Here is a 15,535-nt window from a genome sequence, read left to right on the forward strand (position 1 = left end):
TCCTGTTCTACGTACGTGAAACTCTGTTTATGTCGATAATTATCAGCTTTCACAAGGAATAGCGCAACACTGCTTCTTCACCGTTCACCACTTCTTATTTTTCTGAAAGCACCAAGAAAAATAAAAAAGTGGTGAACTGTGAAGAAGCAGTGTTGCGCTATTCCTTGTGAAAACTGATGACTGAAGTACCCTGAAAAGCTGCACCTGCTGAAAAAGAAGCCTTCGAGGTGTGCGGGCTCTCACAAAACTATGTCGATAATTATGACATCATTGTGGCAGTGTTAGGGCTGGGGAGGTTTGATGTTCATGTGTGACACACTACTTTGTTTGGGGGTAAGTTAATGTGAAGTGAATATGGAAAAAGTATCACTGACACAAGGAAGAGCAATATATCTGAAACTATATAGTCCTATTCTAGCAAACTCAATAACTATGGCATAACCATGCAATATTATAGCTGGGGAGGTGTAACATTCCCCCTATGACGAGACCATTACCGTTGGGGTGGGGGGGGGGGGTGTAAGGTGTAAGATGTTATATGAGTAGAGAAAAGTCTGATTCAAAGGTATAAGAATTTGTCTGCAACTAGTGACTGCTTCTGTTCTGTACGAGTATGGAGGACAAAGCATATCAATCGAACCTTAATTACCTTGCTGGTCGTTCAAACACAGAAAAAGAAATCAATGGGAAAGTACTAGGAGCTTAAGAACAAAGCAAGGTAGAGAGCGGCTCCAATGTGACAACTGCGGTGGTAATTTACAGGTAGCCAAAGGGCTGTGTTTGCCACTTCAGAGGGACAAGTTCCCTTTTTAGGTCTGAGGAGACGGAGTTGCATTGCAGCTCGCTCTCCCAAGTCCTCGCTCAAAGGGAGTGTTATTCACTCCTACACGCAGGGGTGCTGACAGGGAAGGACAAAGTGGACTTTTGTCCTGGGTCCACGGAGAGAGGGGGCCCAAAAATGGGGTCCTCACATTACATTCTATCTATTGGGCTGGGGGGCCCTTTCAGATGACTTTGTCCTGGGCCTGGCCAAAGCTGTCAGCGGCCCTGCCTACACACACAATAGGCTGCCGTAGACAAACTTGAGCACCCACTGACTCAATGGAAGTCTTGGCTGCAGGCTCTGACGAACTGCCCTTGAAGAGTTGTAAGAAAACAGTGGAGGGCCTGTTCACAGCCTGGTCGAACAGAGTAGTATAATACATCTCCATGTGGATGTTAGGGTACTGCTTTTGTTGAAACCATATTTGCACAAGATAATTGAATATTTATGTGTAAATATGTAACATCTGTTTGCTAGAAGCAAATGGGTTATTTGTATACCTGGCCGGAGGATGAGTTTTTTGTGTGCGTCTATTTTACTTGAAACTGAAAGGAGAATTTAAATGATCCCTCTCTATAAAACACAGCAGAGTGGTATTTATGCAATGCATTGGTGGACACTTTGATTTGGCCAACATGCTTGAGACTCTTGCAGCACTTGTGGGCCCTTTGAAATGTACAGACATCTACATACGTAGTCATATCATGTCAAGTGCAAGTGCATTATATACAGTTCACATCCCTTTGTCATGTGTGAATCAAACCACTCTTTTAATGTCTTCTGAGCAGTTTGATCTGAAGTAGCCTGCAGTGCAACTTTGATGCATCCACACTTTAGATTACACATGTTGATTTTGTCACTACACCACAGTGAACCAGTGACTAGAGAGAGTGGACATTTTGGATTGCACGAGGTGTGAGTGAGGCCATAGCCTCAGGCAGAGCAATAGATGCTATTCGTGACACGTAATGCCCTTTTAAAACGTGACGTCGAGTAATGAGTTTTGCTGTGTGTCACTCACAGTCATATAAGGTGTTGCATAACACCATCTTTGACTAACTCTCTCCAGTCCCAGGGGGCAGATGATGTTCTAAGCCAGTGATTCTCAAACTTTTTCAGAGTGAGGACCACTTTGCCCCCCCCAAAATGTTCAGAGACCACCTGTCAACCGAATTGACAGTTGATGGGTGCTAATTTGACACTGCTAATTTCAATGCAGATCACTTATTTTTTACTCACATGTATTATGTGGTTATTGTGATGTTAATAAGACCTCAGCTATGCTTATATTTTTAATAATGTTACAAATATAGCCTACTTCTAGCTTGTCTTGGAAAATTAGAAATCCCCGTACGGTCCACCTCAGCTGTGTCGCGGACCACTAGTGGTCCCCGGACCACACTTTAAGAATCACTGTTCTAAGCCCACATGCCAGTGAAGATAAGCAAGTCACACATGAACATGACAGCTTGATCGTTCAAAAAAAATAAGTGGAAATTTAAGTCATGTCTTATAAATGACATACTTTTTCATGGTCACATAGTGGCAAAACAATACCTATTTGTTTCATCAGAACAAACGCAGCTATTAGTTTAATCTGTGCCCATGTTCCCTAACTCTCTATGTTCTTCATCAAAGAGAGGAGTGAGCCGCACATGCAAGCATGACAGATGGGATCGTCCTCAAATGTGGAAAAATGCTTCTTTTTTGGTACATGATATTATTTTGCAGTTAGCATCAACTCTCAGTCGCAAACCAAAGGGAAGGATTTGTGTCATCAACACAAACACAGCCATTAGTTTTGATTTATTTTCACGTTTCCTGAAATTGGTCCATTGTTGCGTTGCAGTTAATGTACTGTGCATAAATGTCTCAACTTGTGAGGTCAGGTGTGCTGTTCATACAGTGTTTGTCCGTCTCCACATGGACATTCAGCAACCTGCCCATATGCCTGTTCAGATCTTACCAACTGTATTTGTTTTAGTTGTCAAAGATTCGCACAGGTATAGTGTGGTTGACTTGAGGAATCTCCCCCATCATACTCACTTGACAGTGTTGGGTGTTTTAAGGGGAAAAACGCCTCAAGGCTTGTTTGGCTATTGTTAGACCCTCAGTAATTGTCACCCACGGCTAACTGACAGCTCAGCCTCATAACGTAACCAACCCCTCCCCCACCCCCTCCCCAGTGCCATACCCCCTGACCCCCTTGCCTTGTTGACACCCATGATGTGCATGATGCCCACTGAGGACTCTGGGTAATTACCGCCAGTGATTTCCAATCCTAAGGTCCTAAGGCGTTCATTGGATTTTTCACAGAATCAAAGTTGATTGATGGACAACGGACGGACAGCCGCCAGTTCTTCTCTGTCATGTCAGGCAAACAAACAACAGGTTTTGACATCAAATGATTAGCAAGCATCCTGACATCGAATTAAAAAAAAAAAAACTGCCGGGACTAGAATTGGAATACTGGTTGTGTATTTTTTCCCCTCCCACTGTGTGTATCTGATTGTTTGTGTCACTTCGGTTAATCACTGATTCAGTGTTAGGTGATTGTGTTTGTATGTAAAAGGCTGACAATTAATTTGAAACTCATTAACATCACTTAATGCAACTTTTAAGCACAGTCACTAGTGGGTTTGAGACTGCTGATATACAGTAGCTCACAACTCACAGATTGACTTAAAGCACATCAAGGTTTCCATGATAACTCACTGTATCTCTAAGGACAATTCCTAACAGTTGTTTATTTACAGGGAGCGACTCCACACCACCGCCTGTCAACAAAATGTCTCCTATCTCAAACAAGTTTGAGGGCATTCCACAGGAGCAAAGGTAAATAAATCTGTAATTTTTACAAAAATGTCAGAAACATAGCCCCTTTACCGATACCATGGACAAGCATATGATGTGTTAAAATTGTGATTTATTTAATGTGTTGTGAATGTATGATTGACGAATGGTTATGCACTTAATTGATGAATATGAAGTCCATGGTTTTGGTCTTTGGTCAGGATGGTCTGTTCGATATTTTGGATCATAAACATCGTCATTATTCTTTTTCAGCACTACATCCTGCAACACGAAATCTACACTTGGCCCAAGGGTTCTTCCCAAACTACCTCAAAAAGGTCAGTCCGTAATACTCTCTAATGTCATAGAAATGATGTCAGTTCAAGGGCTCACTTGGTGATGAGTTTCTCATCTCAATATTTTGATTCAAGTACACTTATTCAAGTTCAAGTTCAAGTCAAGTTTATTGTCAATTTCTTTACATGCACTGGTCATACAAAGAATTTGAAATTGCGTTTCTTGCTCTCCCATGCAGACATAGACTAATCTAGGTAAGGACATAGACAGTATAGACATAGACAGTACTCATACATGGACATAGACAGTATGGACGTAGACATTGCTCATACAGACATTTAAAGTGCAAGACTGGACAACAGAAGACTTGTAGAGAACATACATTAAGAGGAGGTATTTTGTTGTGCTTTTTCTAAAAGTCCTTTATAGCGTTCTGACATAGTAATAGTAGCATTTGAAGAAATAAATAATTAAAAAAAGGTTTTTATTAAATACACCAGCAGCAGTATGTGTGTGTGTGTGTGTGTGTGTTTGTATGTGTTTTGTGTGCGTGTGTGTGTGTGTGCGCGTGTGTGTGTGTGTGTGTGTGTGTGTGTGTGTGTGTGTGTGTGTGTGTGTGTGTGTGTGTGTGTGTGTGTGTGTGTGTGTGTGTGTGTGTGTGTGTGTGTGTGTGTTTAGTGCAGGTAGAAAGTGCGGTGTGCGTCTGTGTGTGTGTGCCTGTGTATGTGTGTGTGTGTGTGTGTGTGTGTATGTGTGTGAGTATGAGTTGTGTGTCAGTGTGTGTATGTTTGGGTTTAGTGCAGAAAGTGCAGTGTGCTTGTGTGTGTGTGTGTGTGTGTGTGTGTGTGTGTGTGTGTGTGTGCGTGTGTGTATGTTTTGAGTTAGTGCAGGTTGAAAGTTCAGTCACAGATGTAGTAGTGCAGGTGGAATGTTCAGTCGCAGATATGGTGGTGGGGATGAGGGGGGGGAGCGTTGTCAGTGGCCTGGCTGGCTAGAGGCTGACAGTGAAGGGAGAGTGGGTTGAGTGTTCAGTATCTTGATTGCTTGATGCATCGTGCTGCTTGCAAGCCTGGTGGTACGGGAACGGAGGCGCCTGTACCTCTTTCCAGAGGGCAGGAGGCTGAACAGTTTGTGTGCAGGGTGCACTTATGTTAAGCACTGAGGTTTGAATGACACGATTTGAATGAAGCAAGAGTGTTGTGTTTTTCTTTAACCAATGTCCAACCTACGTTAAGCCCCCCCCCACCTACACACACATTTGGGCTTGCATGCTCAAGGGTTGCACAGCAGGGTTCGAGTCAGGCCTGGGTCATTTGCCATCCCTACCCCGTCTCTCTCCTCATTCGCTTCTTGTCACGCTTCACTGTTCTGTCTGAAATAAAGGCGAAAAAGCCAATTAAAAAAAACATTAAAAAAAAACAATGTCCAGCCTTGTGGAAAATGAAAAGAGAACTTTATTCCAATTAATATCTGTTCTGTACAGTGGCACTGCGAAAGATTGACACCATCCACCACCCATCGGTGGACAAACCCAGCCAACCTCCTGAGGTCTTCCAGAAGTCTCCCGAGGTGTTCCAGAAGTCTCCTGACGTGTTCCAGAAATCCCCTGACGTGTTCCAGAAGTCTCCAGAAGTATTCCAGAAGTCTCCGGACGTGTTCCAAAAAGTAACACCACCTCAGGCCCCCGAGCCGCCCCACAAGGCCGATAAGCCACACCTGAGCGACCTCCCTCCCAAGCCACAGCCGTCAGACCTGCCCCCCAAGCCCGGAGAACTGCCCCCCAAACCCCAGCTGTCCGACTTGCCCCCCAAACCCAACTTAGGAGACCTACCGCCCAAGCCCCAGCTGAAGGATCTACCCCCTAAACCTCAGCTAGGGGACCACTCCCCGCGACCCTTGCCCGTGGACCACAGCCACAAACCACCACCGCCGTCTGTGGACGCGGGTCCCAAGCCGCCGCCCCCCGAGTCACCAGCAGCCAATCAGCATGCCGATCCCCCTCCACATCCCGCCCCTCCCTCCAGCGAGGACACCAATGGGAGCCCGGTGTCTGCTCCGGAGACACCTGTGCCGCTGCCCAGGAAGATCAGTGTGGTGAGTTTGCAGTGTGCAGGATTCTAATGAACAGCACAGGCAGGCAGTCCAGATTGACAACTTAAAACTGCCACTCATTATATTACTTTCTCCAACCAATTTGCCTTTCTTGTTATGACACCAAACAAGTTACATTTTGAAGCAAGAAAGGTATAAACTACTACAGGTTTTCAGACAGAAACATATAGAAAACATTGTTGTGTGTATTTTCATATCTATGCCACTGAATGCAACTTATGCCTAATTTGGATGCGTTGGATCCATTGAATCATCATGAGACAAAGGCCTATTCACTCATTCATCTGATCCTGTGGTGATTAGCTGATTAGTGGCATCGCCTGTGTTGAGATACTTGGCAGGACGTCCACTTTCTCAGTCCAGTTTTGTCCTCCTCTAATGACCAGTGGTTAAGTTGGCTTCTGAAATTACATGAATACACCAGAAACGACTAGAGTGATGCTGGCAACGGAAGTAGTTGACTTTGTATGGAGGAGCTGGCGACAGAGGCGACAAAAGCGATTTGGCCCACAAGAGGCAATTTGCACGACAGTTTGTAGTTTAACTTATTAGACTAATAAGCTATGATACAGTTCGGTGACAGCCCCCGCAGCCCGTTTGAATGTCGGAATGGTTGCAACCACATTTCCAGCGACTCTTTGTAGCTTTGGTCTCTTCTGGTATGTTTGCGGAGTAAGGAGGGGAGTCCTTGTTTAGCTGTCTACTCTCCGTATTCTCACTCTATTGTAGGATGTTCTGTCTGCTAATGGTTTGTAATGTTTGTTGGATGTAGGCAAAGGCAAAAACCCGGCGAGTGAAGACCATCTACGACTGCCAGGCGGATAACGATGACGAGCTGACCTTTGTGGAGGGAGAGGTCATTATTGTCACTGGGGAGGAGGACCAGGAGTGGTGGGTAAGTACATCAGTCAGTGTGACATACAGTACAGTAGGCCTGAGCAAAATATTGGTTCAAATCGTGAATCGTCAAATCGTCGAGCTGGCAAGTGGAATCGATTGCTTTTTTTACCTAAAAAAATTGAGGATTTTAATCTCTTATCCCATACAGCTTATAATGGATGCACATTACACAGTACACATTCATTTTATGCAGACTATTATTCAAGGTTTGTTCAGGGACGTTATATCAAGCTGAAAGTATCTGTTGATAATCCATTAATAGGGAGCAGTTATTTTGTTTTAAGTGGGGGGTGGGGTTTGAATTGATTCTAATCGTGAATCAAGATTTTTATGAATGTGGATCGCCCAACTCTACGTAGTGTGACATCAATGTGACCTCTGATGATGGGTACCGTGTGTTGCCATGTTTAAAAATCAATCACAGGAACCTTGATGTCAGTCTTTAAATTTGTTTTCTCAGTCTACTTTACTTAGTCCAGTGGACAGTACATTTATAGATGGTGTGCAATTTTTTTTGTGTAGGCTATACATCAGTCAGTATTCCATCCTACCACAGAGTCACAAGCATAGCATTGCAATGCATTACATTGCGTTACATCTTTTTTTTTACACCAATCAATGTCAAATCTTTGTACATCATTAACAAGCATGACATGACACTGCATGACTTAGCATGACATAACAAGACATTACATTCGACTTAGCAGCAGAAGCTACGCGGTTCAACACAAACACTTGTGCCTAAAACGACTTTTAAAATAGGACAATGACAAGCACAGCCGCCATTCCAGGCCTGGCTCTCTTGCATCCCGCCGGACTTCATAAAACATGTTACTGTTGGCTAAACTCCGCATATTCAGCACATTCAGCTCCTCAGAGAGCAGTTATGGTTAAATGGTTTTATGAGGTGTGACTGTGAGACATACAGCTTACGTTTCCTGTCTTTCACTGTCTCCCCCTGTCTTTTCTTCTCTCTTCTCTTCTCTTCTCTTCTCTTCTCTTCTCTTCTCTTCTCTTCTCTTCTCTTCTCTTCTCTTCTCTTCCCTTCCCTTCCCTTCCCTTCCCTTCCCTTCCCTTCTCCTCTGCTGTCCTCTCCTCTCCTCTCCTCTCTTCTTTTTAGATCGGGCACATTGAAGGGCACCCGGAGAGGAAAGGAGTGTTTCCAATGTCCTTCGTCCACATCCTGTCCGACTGACAGCACGGCAACGCCGGCCGACGATGAGACCCATCCCCTATCTCCCCCATCCCCCTCCACACCTGGCGTGTGTCTCTACCCCGCCCATCCTGAGCCACACCTCTGGTCACCGAGGGCAACACTGTAAATAGCTGCTGGGATGAGCGAGCATGAAGATCAACGTTAAAAAAAACCCAGCCCAACATACGAAGACCACAACACCACACAACACAGCACCTGGACACAGTCACCCGCCCTCGCCTCAGTCTCGCTCACAAACATACAAAGCTCACCAAACCTCCCACCAACTGACCCCCACCGAACCTTCCCGCCCCTCAACTGACAAAACCTGACCACCCCGTACAAGACATGGAGCCCATGCTGCATCTCCACTGTTGTGGAGGTCTGGTGTGCGTAAGTGTAGTCTGTGGACATGACAGAATAGCTTCTCTGCTGACAAACAGTATTCCCACCCAAACCCCCCCAAAAGTCCCTCTGGGTCGACCAGCCGGCGGCCTGGCCCCTCTGACCCCCCAGCACTTACCGCACCAGGCTCACTTGTACTGTTACTGAGTGTGTATATAAAGTATATATAAACTGAATGTACATATATTAGGTGTGTGAGGAGTGTATGTGTGTACGTGTGTGTGTGTGTGTGTGTGTGTGTGTGCGTGCGTGTGTGTGTTTGTGTGTGTATATACTTGCCTGTGTTTGTGTATTTTTTTGGGGAGGGCTTGTGTGGGAACAAGTGCATAATGGATTGATTGGTGTTCTTTGCCCTCTTCTCCTTCTAAACCACTCAACTGGGGCCCTCCTGTGGACCCTCTGACGGGTATGTGTGCAGTATTAGATGTGGACTTGGGGACCTTCGCTTGTGGACATCAAGGATATGGCCACAGAGGGTCCATGTCACCCCCCCAGTCCCCTGTGGCGGTCTGCTGATGTCCCGCGGGACGTCAACGGCCTCTGGGGATCATAGTGTTTTTGTTTCCGTTTTTGTTTTGTTTTGTTTTGTTGTTGTAGTTTTTGTTTGTTTAGTTTTGAGTTCAAATGAAGCATCTCTATCTCTATCTCTCTCTCTTAACCTTACCACTATAGCACGTCCGCAGATGAGATGCTTTATGTTTCATTATGTGTTTGTAGTTCTCGCTTGCTTTTTGTGTGTGTTTAAAAAAAAGTAATAATGATTCTGTGACATCCACTGTAGTGGGAAGCTTTTTGCTTTTTGTTCTGTTTTTTCTTTTTTTCTCAAAAGAGGAAAAATTGCCTGTGAAGTCCGAAGGTGGATGCAGGCTAGCTACAGACACCAGCAACACACACACACACACACACACACACACACACACACACACACACACACACACACACACACACACTGACCCAGGATCTCTCTCTGTCGTTGTCCCTGTGAATTATTGCAGTATGTGTACAGTTCTGGGATCAGTCCTTGGGTGCAAGCCATTTCCCCAAACTCTCGCTCTTTCCTCCGTCCTGTCCTTGTCGGTGACTGGGGTAAAGTCAGTTTCATAGTGGACATTCATTTTACATTCAAACTACATGATGTACGTATATCATGAAAATAAATTAAGTATTGTGGCATATGAGGGAATATGTCTCTGTTCCTTAAAGTTGATTTTACAAAAGTTTTCCGTTTTCAGATACACCACATTTGTAGATTAAATGTAAAATGAATGTCCAATATCAAACTAACTTTTAGCCCAAGTCAATAATTAGGACAGAGGAGAGGATGCAAGTTTGAAGAAATGACTTGCACCCCCTTGTCTATCCCACCTACCCACTCACAGTTTCTGGAATTGCCTGTCTCTTTGTCTATGCTGCGTTTTACACTGTGTATTTCAGCTGGTCACAAGCATTTATCTCCAATGAGATTTCACTTAAACTAAAGTCGTTAGGAAACTTTTAGCACACCATGTACCTTGCTTTCTCCATCAGTGTTCTGAAAAGTATGTCGAGCGGGTTTGGAATGGCAAACTGGAAAAGATAGTTCCATGGGAGATTTGTGAAGGAGTTTACATTAACATTTGGGAGCTCACTGGCTATGTAAAACATGATTCCCATCTTCATATGTCGTGATTTGTTGTATTTTATTGTTTTACCATGATTATATTTTAAAGAGTCTTACCAGGCCATACATTACCATCACAAAAAACATGAGTTGAGAAGAGATGGTGGTACAGTGCATGACTTGGCAGGGCAATGAGCACATCTGTACAAATGTTGGATTACATGGTCTTTCTGGTTACCCAATTAAAAACAATTGTCAAATGACTGCAATCCCTATGACTGGACAAGTATTCTTTGCTCAAACTCGTGAAATTACTAAAGTCCATATTTATTTGGTGTTTGCGAAAAGCTCACCCTTTAAATGTGCACTGCAATATTTTTAGCAGTTTCTTTCCAGAATTCATGCTGCCCATTCACAAGTACTACACTTTCCACAAATACAACCACCACATTTTGAAGTACTCAAGCTGGATCGTCTATCGTATAACCTAGCAATTCATGAAATTGTGTGAAATTTAACTATGAAGTTCATGTATGCACAATTGTAGTCCATATTTATAATACTAAATTATAGAGTTCAACCTGTGACTTCGTTCCAGATTTGGGTTTTGGCCCTCGGTCAATTTGAGTTCGACACCACTGGTTTAAAGGTGTTGGGAGGATTCCAGTTGCAACTTCAAGTCCCCAGCCATATTTTGACTGAGACCAACAGTTTTCAAAGTGGGAGCCATGGTAGGTTTAAAGGCACATACCCCAAATCACTTCCATAGTCAGATTTCCTGTTGTAGTTGCATGGATTAAAAAGGTGCACACACATTGGACACACTAAACCGACGAAAGGATGCACAGGGGAAAAAAAAAAGTGTGGCACAACTGATGTCATGCGGGCCTTGGCAGGAATCTATTGGTATATGGGGGGGCCTTGTTATGGTATAGTTTGGTAACCCCTGGCCCTGCCCAGGCCAACCGTTAGGGCTGACCCGGGTTTGATTCCCGGCCCCTTTGCCGACCCCTCCCCATCTCTCCCACTTCGTTTCTTGTCCACCACACAGTCCCATCAAATGGGGTTAAGAGACCAAAAAAGAAAATCTTTTTAAAAGTTTGGTAAGCCCTGTGCTGGGCCATGTCCCAATAGGCCATTCAGTCTGGTGAATCAGTTCACTATACCAAGTCAAGCCCATTTCAAGAAACAAACCAAGTCCACGTCTTCAATTTCATAACATTTATTTGCACTCAAGCAGTTTTAACAGAATGCATTGCATTTCTTTTTTATACCAACACAAAAGTACACAACTCTGTGCCACTTCAATTATTAACTAAAATATTTTACAACTTCATATTTACAAAATAAAAGGCAGCATCACTGCACTGTACAACCAAAACTAAAAAAAATTAAGTGCTGGTAAACACAAACAAATCCATTTACATTTTAAACTTTTTGCGCCTTCTTCGGATGTTGGTCAACCTTCTCCACAGACTTGATCACTCCAACCGCCACAGTCTGTTTCATGTCCCTGCAGGAGAAGCGACCTAAAGGGTTGGGAAAAGGAATAGATCAGTCCAGTTTCTTGCAAGCATTATTTTCACAAGTCCCTGTTACAGCTCAAAGTTTTGAAAGACATGCCACTATGCATTGAGTCATAGGATAAGATTAAAAGCATAGTGCAAGTGCAGATTACAGAACACTTAAATGACAAAAACGTTACTATGGGTATATAACAAAGTGGACATCTGTCTGACCTAAAGGTGGGTACTGGAAGAAGCTCTCCACACACATGGGCCTGACAGGGACCAGTTTGATGGTGGCGGCATCGCCGGACCGCAACAGCTGAGGACGGTCCTCCAGCTTCTTGCCCGAGCGGCGGTCCAACTTCTCCAAGAGTTCCGTGAAGCGGCAGGACACGTGGGTTGTATGGCAGTCCAGCACGGGGGAGTAGCCGGCCTGGATCTTACCGGGGTGGTTCAGGATGATCACCTTCAGGCAACACAAAAATAAGATTCAAGAGGAGCCATTTGCACTCAGTCAGGATTACAAACCATCTGATTTTACTCAGAGAAAGCCTTAAAAAAGGTACACTGTGCAGGAAATGGTCAAAAAAGTTACTGCAACTATGCTGCTCATTGAAACTGGGCTGCCTACTGCCAAATTTGATCTTTACATGAAAGTTTACTGAGTAATACAAATACAACAAATATTTTCTAGTATGGTCCAACTAGTCATTTTTGCAGCTAAAAATAGCTATTTTTGGAAATTCAAAAAAGCGGACTGGAGATCCTTTTCATGTATGAATTTTTTTTCCATGTATGAATTTTTTTTTCCAATTTTTCCAGTCATAATGAACACTTAGAATTTGATGGTGGTGGTAAGTATTCACGAAAAAGGTAACATTAGTGAATGGGCAGCATGAATGCTGGAAATAAGCAACTAAAAATCACACAGCATCCCTTTAAAGGGAAAGGGTTTAGCCTCTGGAACATTGGGTTTGCCTTGCTCAAACAAGTCAAGTAAACGCTCTTCAGTCAATGAGGAGATCACACTGGCAACTCTAAAGTGCAATATTTATATTTTCAGATGAAAAGGGATACCAAGCGTGACAATTTAACATGGAACTGACTAGACCCAAGGAGTTAAAATGCTTACAGCTGTACTGCCCTACAAAGCAAAAAGGCATTAATTTACTCAGTTTGGAGCTTTGCAAAGTCATCCTGTACTCCAGGTTAGGCAATGTTACACAAGGTAGATTAGTGACATGGGCCATTTTGTTACTTAATATTCCCACATTCTTTGCAGATCAATCATTTGACTTAACTTTATATTTAGGTCATAAACTCAATTTCAACAATGCAGCCTTTTTGCTTGGTAGGACAGCACGAGAGAAACCAGACTAGCTCTAGACATATTTACCTGAGCAACGAAGCTGTTGACTTCTGTTGGCGGATCTTGCTGGGCGTTCCCAGCCACATCGCCCCGCCGAAGGCTCTTGGAGGACACATTACGGATGTTGAAGCCGACGTTGTGGCCCGGCAGAGCGGCCTGCAGGCCCTGGTGGTGCATCTCGATGGACTTCACCTCACCGGTCAGCTTGGCGGGCGAGAAGGTCACCACCATGCCCGGCTTGAGGACACCAGTCACGACCTTGCCCACGGGGACAGTGCCCACACCTTGTCAAGATCAAAAGGTCATTAAAGTCAATGGTCTTGGGGAGGTTAAATTGGCCACAGTTTCCCACACCCATGGGGAAACATTGTTTAGAGGCGATCAAGAGTTCAGTTGTCAGGCAACTGCCAATTTCTCAACTCATTTAATGGGCTTGGAATTCAAAGCCTGAAAATCATGTCTCAGTAGAATGTACATGCTTATTTTTCTGCAGTTAAAAAGCAAACATTTTTAGAGCCTACAACTAAACACTTGACTACAATGCCCAGGATGAACTTTTAGTCAAGGTCAAAAGGTCACTTGAAGACTGATCAAGTGACACCAGGGCATACGCTATTCAGTCAGTCAACCTGTTGAGGCAACATCTGAACACAAATCTCCCATCGCTTACCTCCAATCTTGTAGACATCCTGGAGGGGCAGGCGCAGGGGTTTGGTGGAGGTGCGCACAGGAGGAGAGATGGAGTCCAGCACCTCCAGGAGGCTCTTGCCACTGGCCACGTTCTGTTTGCTCCTCACCTTCCAGCCTTTAAACCAGGTCATCTAATGGGGTTGGGGCAGTTACATTAGTGACGCTTACAGGCTTTGCATAGTGAGGTCAGAATAGTTCAATTTTACAGTAATGCAGCTGGTCAGTCTTATATAGATGCACAAGTGAGGATCATGTAAATATTGTACAATAGGCTTATGACGCTCATTGACACATGCAGCTTAACCTTGATTTGAAGGTATGAAGTCATGTGAAAGGGTAGACCCATTTACAGTACAGCTGTCCTGTAGACCAGTTTAGAAATCATGTACACATGAATCATTAAATTCATAAAACAAAAATTCATACCTTTTGGGAGGGCGCAATCAAGTTCTCCCCACTCCATCCAGAGATGGGCACGAAAGGCACCGTGTCAGGGTCGTAGCCAATTTTCCTAATGAAAGTGTTCACATTTTTGACCACCTCCTCGAAACGTTTCTGGCTGTATGGTGGTTCGGTGGCATCCATTTTGTTCACACAGACAATCAGCTGCTTGACGCCCAGGGTGTAGGCCAGTAGCGCATGTTCCCTAGTCTGGCCGTTGCGGGAGATGCCAGCTTCGAACTCCCCTTTGGCAGCAGATACCATCAGGAGGGCCACATCAGCCTAATGAAAGAGAAATGTTTTGAGAAGATAAGGGTTTCCTTCCTCCTCAAAAAGAAAAAACCCTACAATGATTTGCAAGGGCAGGTTAATGCATGTATAGGGCCCAGGAATTGCACCCCCCCACTTTCAAGCACAGCACACATGGCAATTCCCCTTTTCAAAGGAGATCATGCAGCTGGTGGTATGGTGTACGAATGTTTGAGAGGGGGGGGGGGTGAATTAGGTAGTCATCTCTACCTAGAGCCAGTTTTACCAATTGGCAGACTAGACAAATCCTATGGACGTTAATGGGACCCTAAGAGGTCCCATTGCCCCCAAAGTGCGTACCTGTATTCTGACCACGCAGAGCTTTGAATATTTGGTGGCTTTGTTACTTTATACATTCTTTACAGGAAAGTTATTTAAATTCATGTTCAGATGTGCAATTAAAATTACTCAATTTCAACTATGCAGCTACAACCATTCTGCTGAGTAGGGCAGTATTGCTCCCAAGGAAATGACAATTTAAAGTAGGGTGTAATGTAGACTCCCTAAACCTGCATGCTTAGCCTACCTGCGAAGCCCCAGTGATCATATTCTTAATGAAGTCCCTGTGACCAGGTGCGTCAATTATCGTGATGGTGTATTTAAGCGTGTTGAATTTCAGGAGGGAAATATCGATGGTGATACCGCGCTCCCTTTCAGCTTTGAGTTTGTCAAGGACCCAGGCATACTTGAAAGACGACTTGCCCATCTAGGGAACAAACAAAAAAATTAAATCAGAACTTACTTAATAGATTTGGGTGATGCAAAAGTAGTAAAGGGAATACAAAGACAGACTCACCTGTGCCGCAGCTTTCTCATACTTTTCAATGGTTCTGGGGTCCACGCCCCCGCACTTGTAGACCAAATGGCCAGTAGTGGTGGATTTCCCGCTGTCGACATGACCAATAACGGTCAAATTAATATGCATGCGCTCTTTCCCCATGTTCTTTACGTTGCAGACTCAAGAGACAGATTCCTGATACAACTTCTTCTGCTAGCAAAATGCTGACTTCTTTGCAGTTTCGGGGTGGTTCTTAAATAGCCAAATTCAGTGGGCGTTAAGTGCGAGGACTAATGGAATACAGGTGCCACTCTC

The 15,535-nt window shown here is 44.2% G+C and overlaps 2 protein-coding genes across 3 annotated transcripts in view; one reads left to right on the forward strand and one right to left on the reverse strand.

The window, feature by feature from the left end:
• The window catches only part of asap1b (ArfGAP with SH3 domain, ankyrin repeat and PH domain 1b), a 152,853-nt gene extending 142,465 nt beyond the window's left edge, over positions 1-10,388 (forward strand). For both annotated transcript variants that reach the window (XM_063207052.1, XM_063207051.1), the window contains exons 26-30: positions 3,580-3,658; positions 3,890-3,954; positions 5,397-6,007; positions 6,798-6,920; positions 8,046-10,388. In XM_063207052.1, coding sequence (XP_063063122.1) covers positions 3,580-3,658; positions 3,890-3,954; positions 5,397-6,007; positions 6,798-6,920; positions 8,046-8,120 — 953 coding nt within the window. In that variant the 3' untranslated portion in view covers positions 8,121-10,388. The remainder of the gene's footprint in view (positions 1-3,579; positions 3,659-3,889; positions 3,955-5,396; positions 6,008-6,797; positions 6,921-8,045) is intronic.
• A 943-nt stretch (positions 10,389-11,331) lies between these two features.
• eef1a1l3 (eukaryotic translation elongation factor 1 alpha 1, like 3) lies at positions 11,332-15,450 on the reverse strand. The gene is made up of 7 exons (XM_063207053.1): positions 15,239-15,450; positions 14,969-15,148; positions 14,119-14,415; positions 13,673-13,823; positions 13,030-13,286; positions 11,865-12,099; positions 11,332-11,654 (listed from the first exon to the last, which is right to left on the reverse strand). The coding sequence occupies exons 1-7, from the start codon at positions 15,380-15,382 to the stop codon at positions 11,554-11,556; spliced, it is 1,365 nt and encodes a 454-aa protein (XP_063063123.1). The 5' UTR covers positions 15,383-15,450; the 3' UTR covers positions 11,332-11,553.
• Between the last annotated feature and the right edge of the window lie 85 nt (positions 15,451-15,535).

The sequence above is a fragment of the Engraulis encrasicolus genome, chromosome 9 (assembly GCF_034702125.1).
Source record: "Engraulis encrasicolus isolate BLACKSEA-1 chromosome 9, IST_EnEncr_1.0, whole genome shotgun sequence".
NCBI lineage: Eukaryota > Metazoa > Chordata > Actinopteri > Clupeiformes > Engraulidae > Engraulis > Engraulis encrasicolus.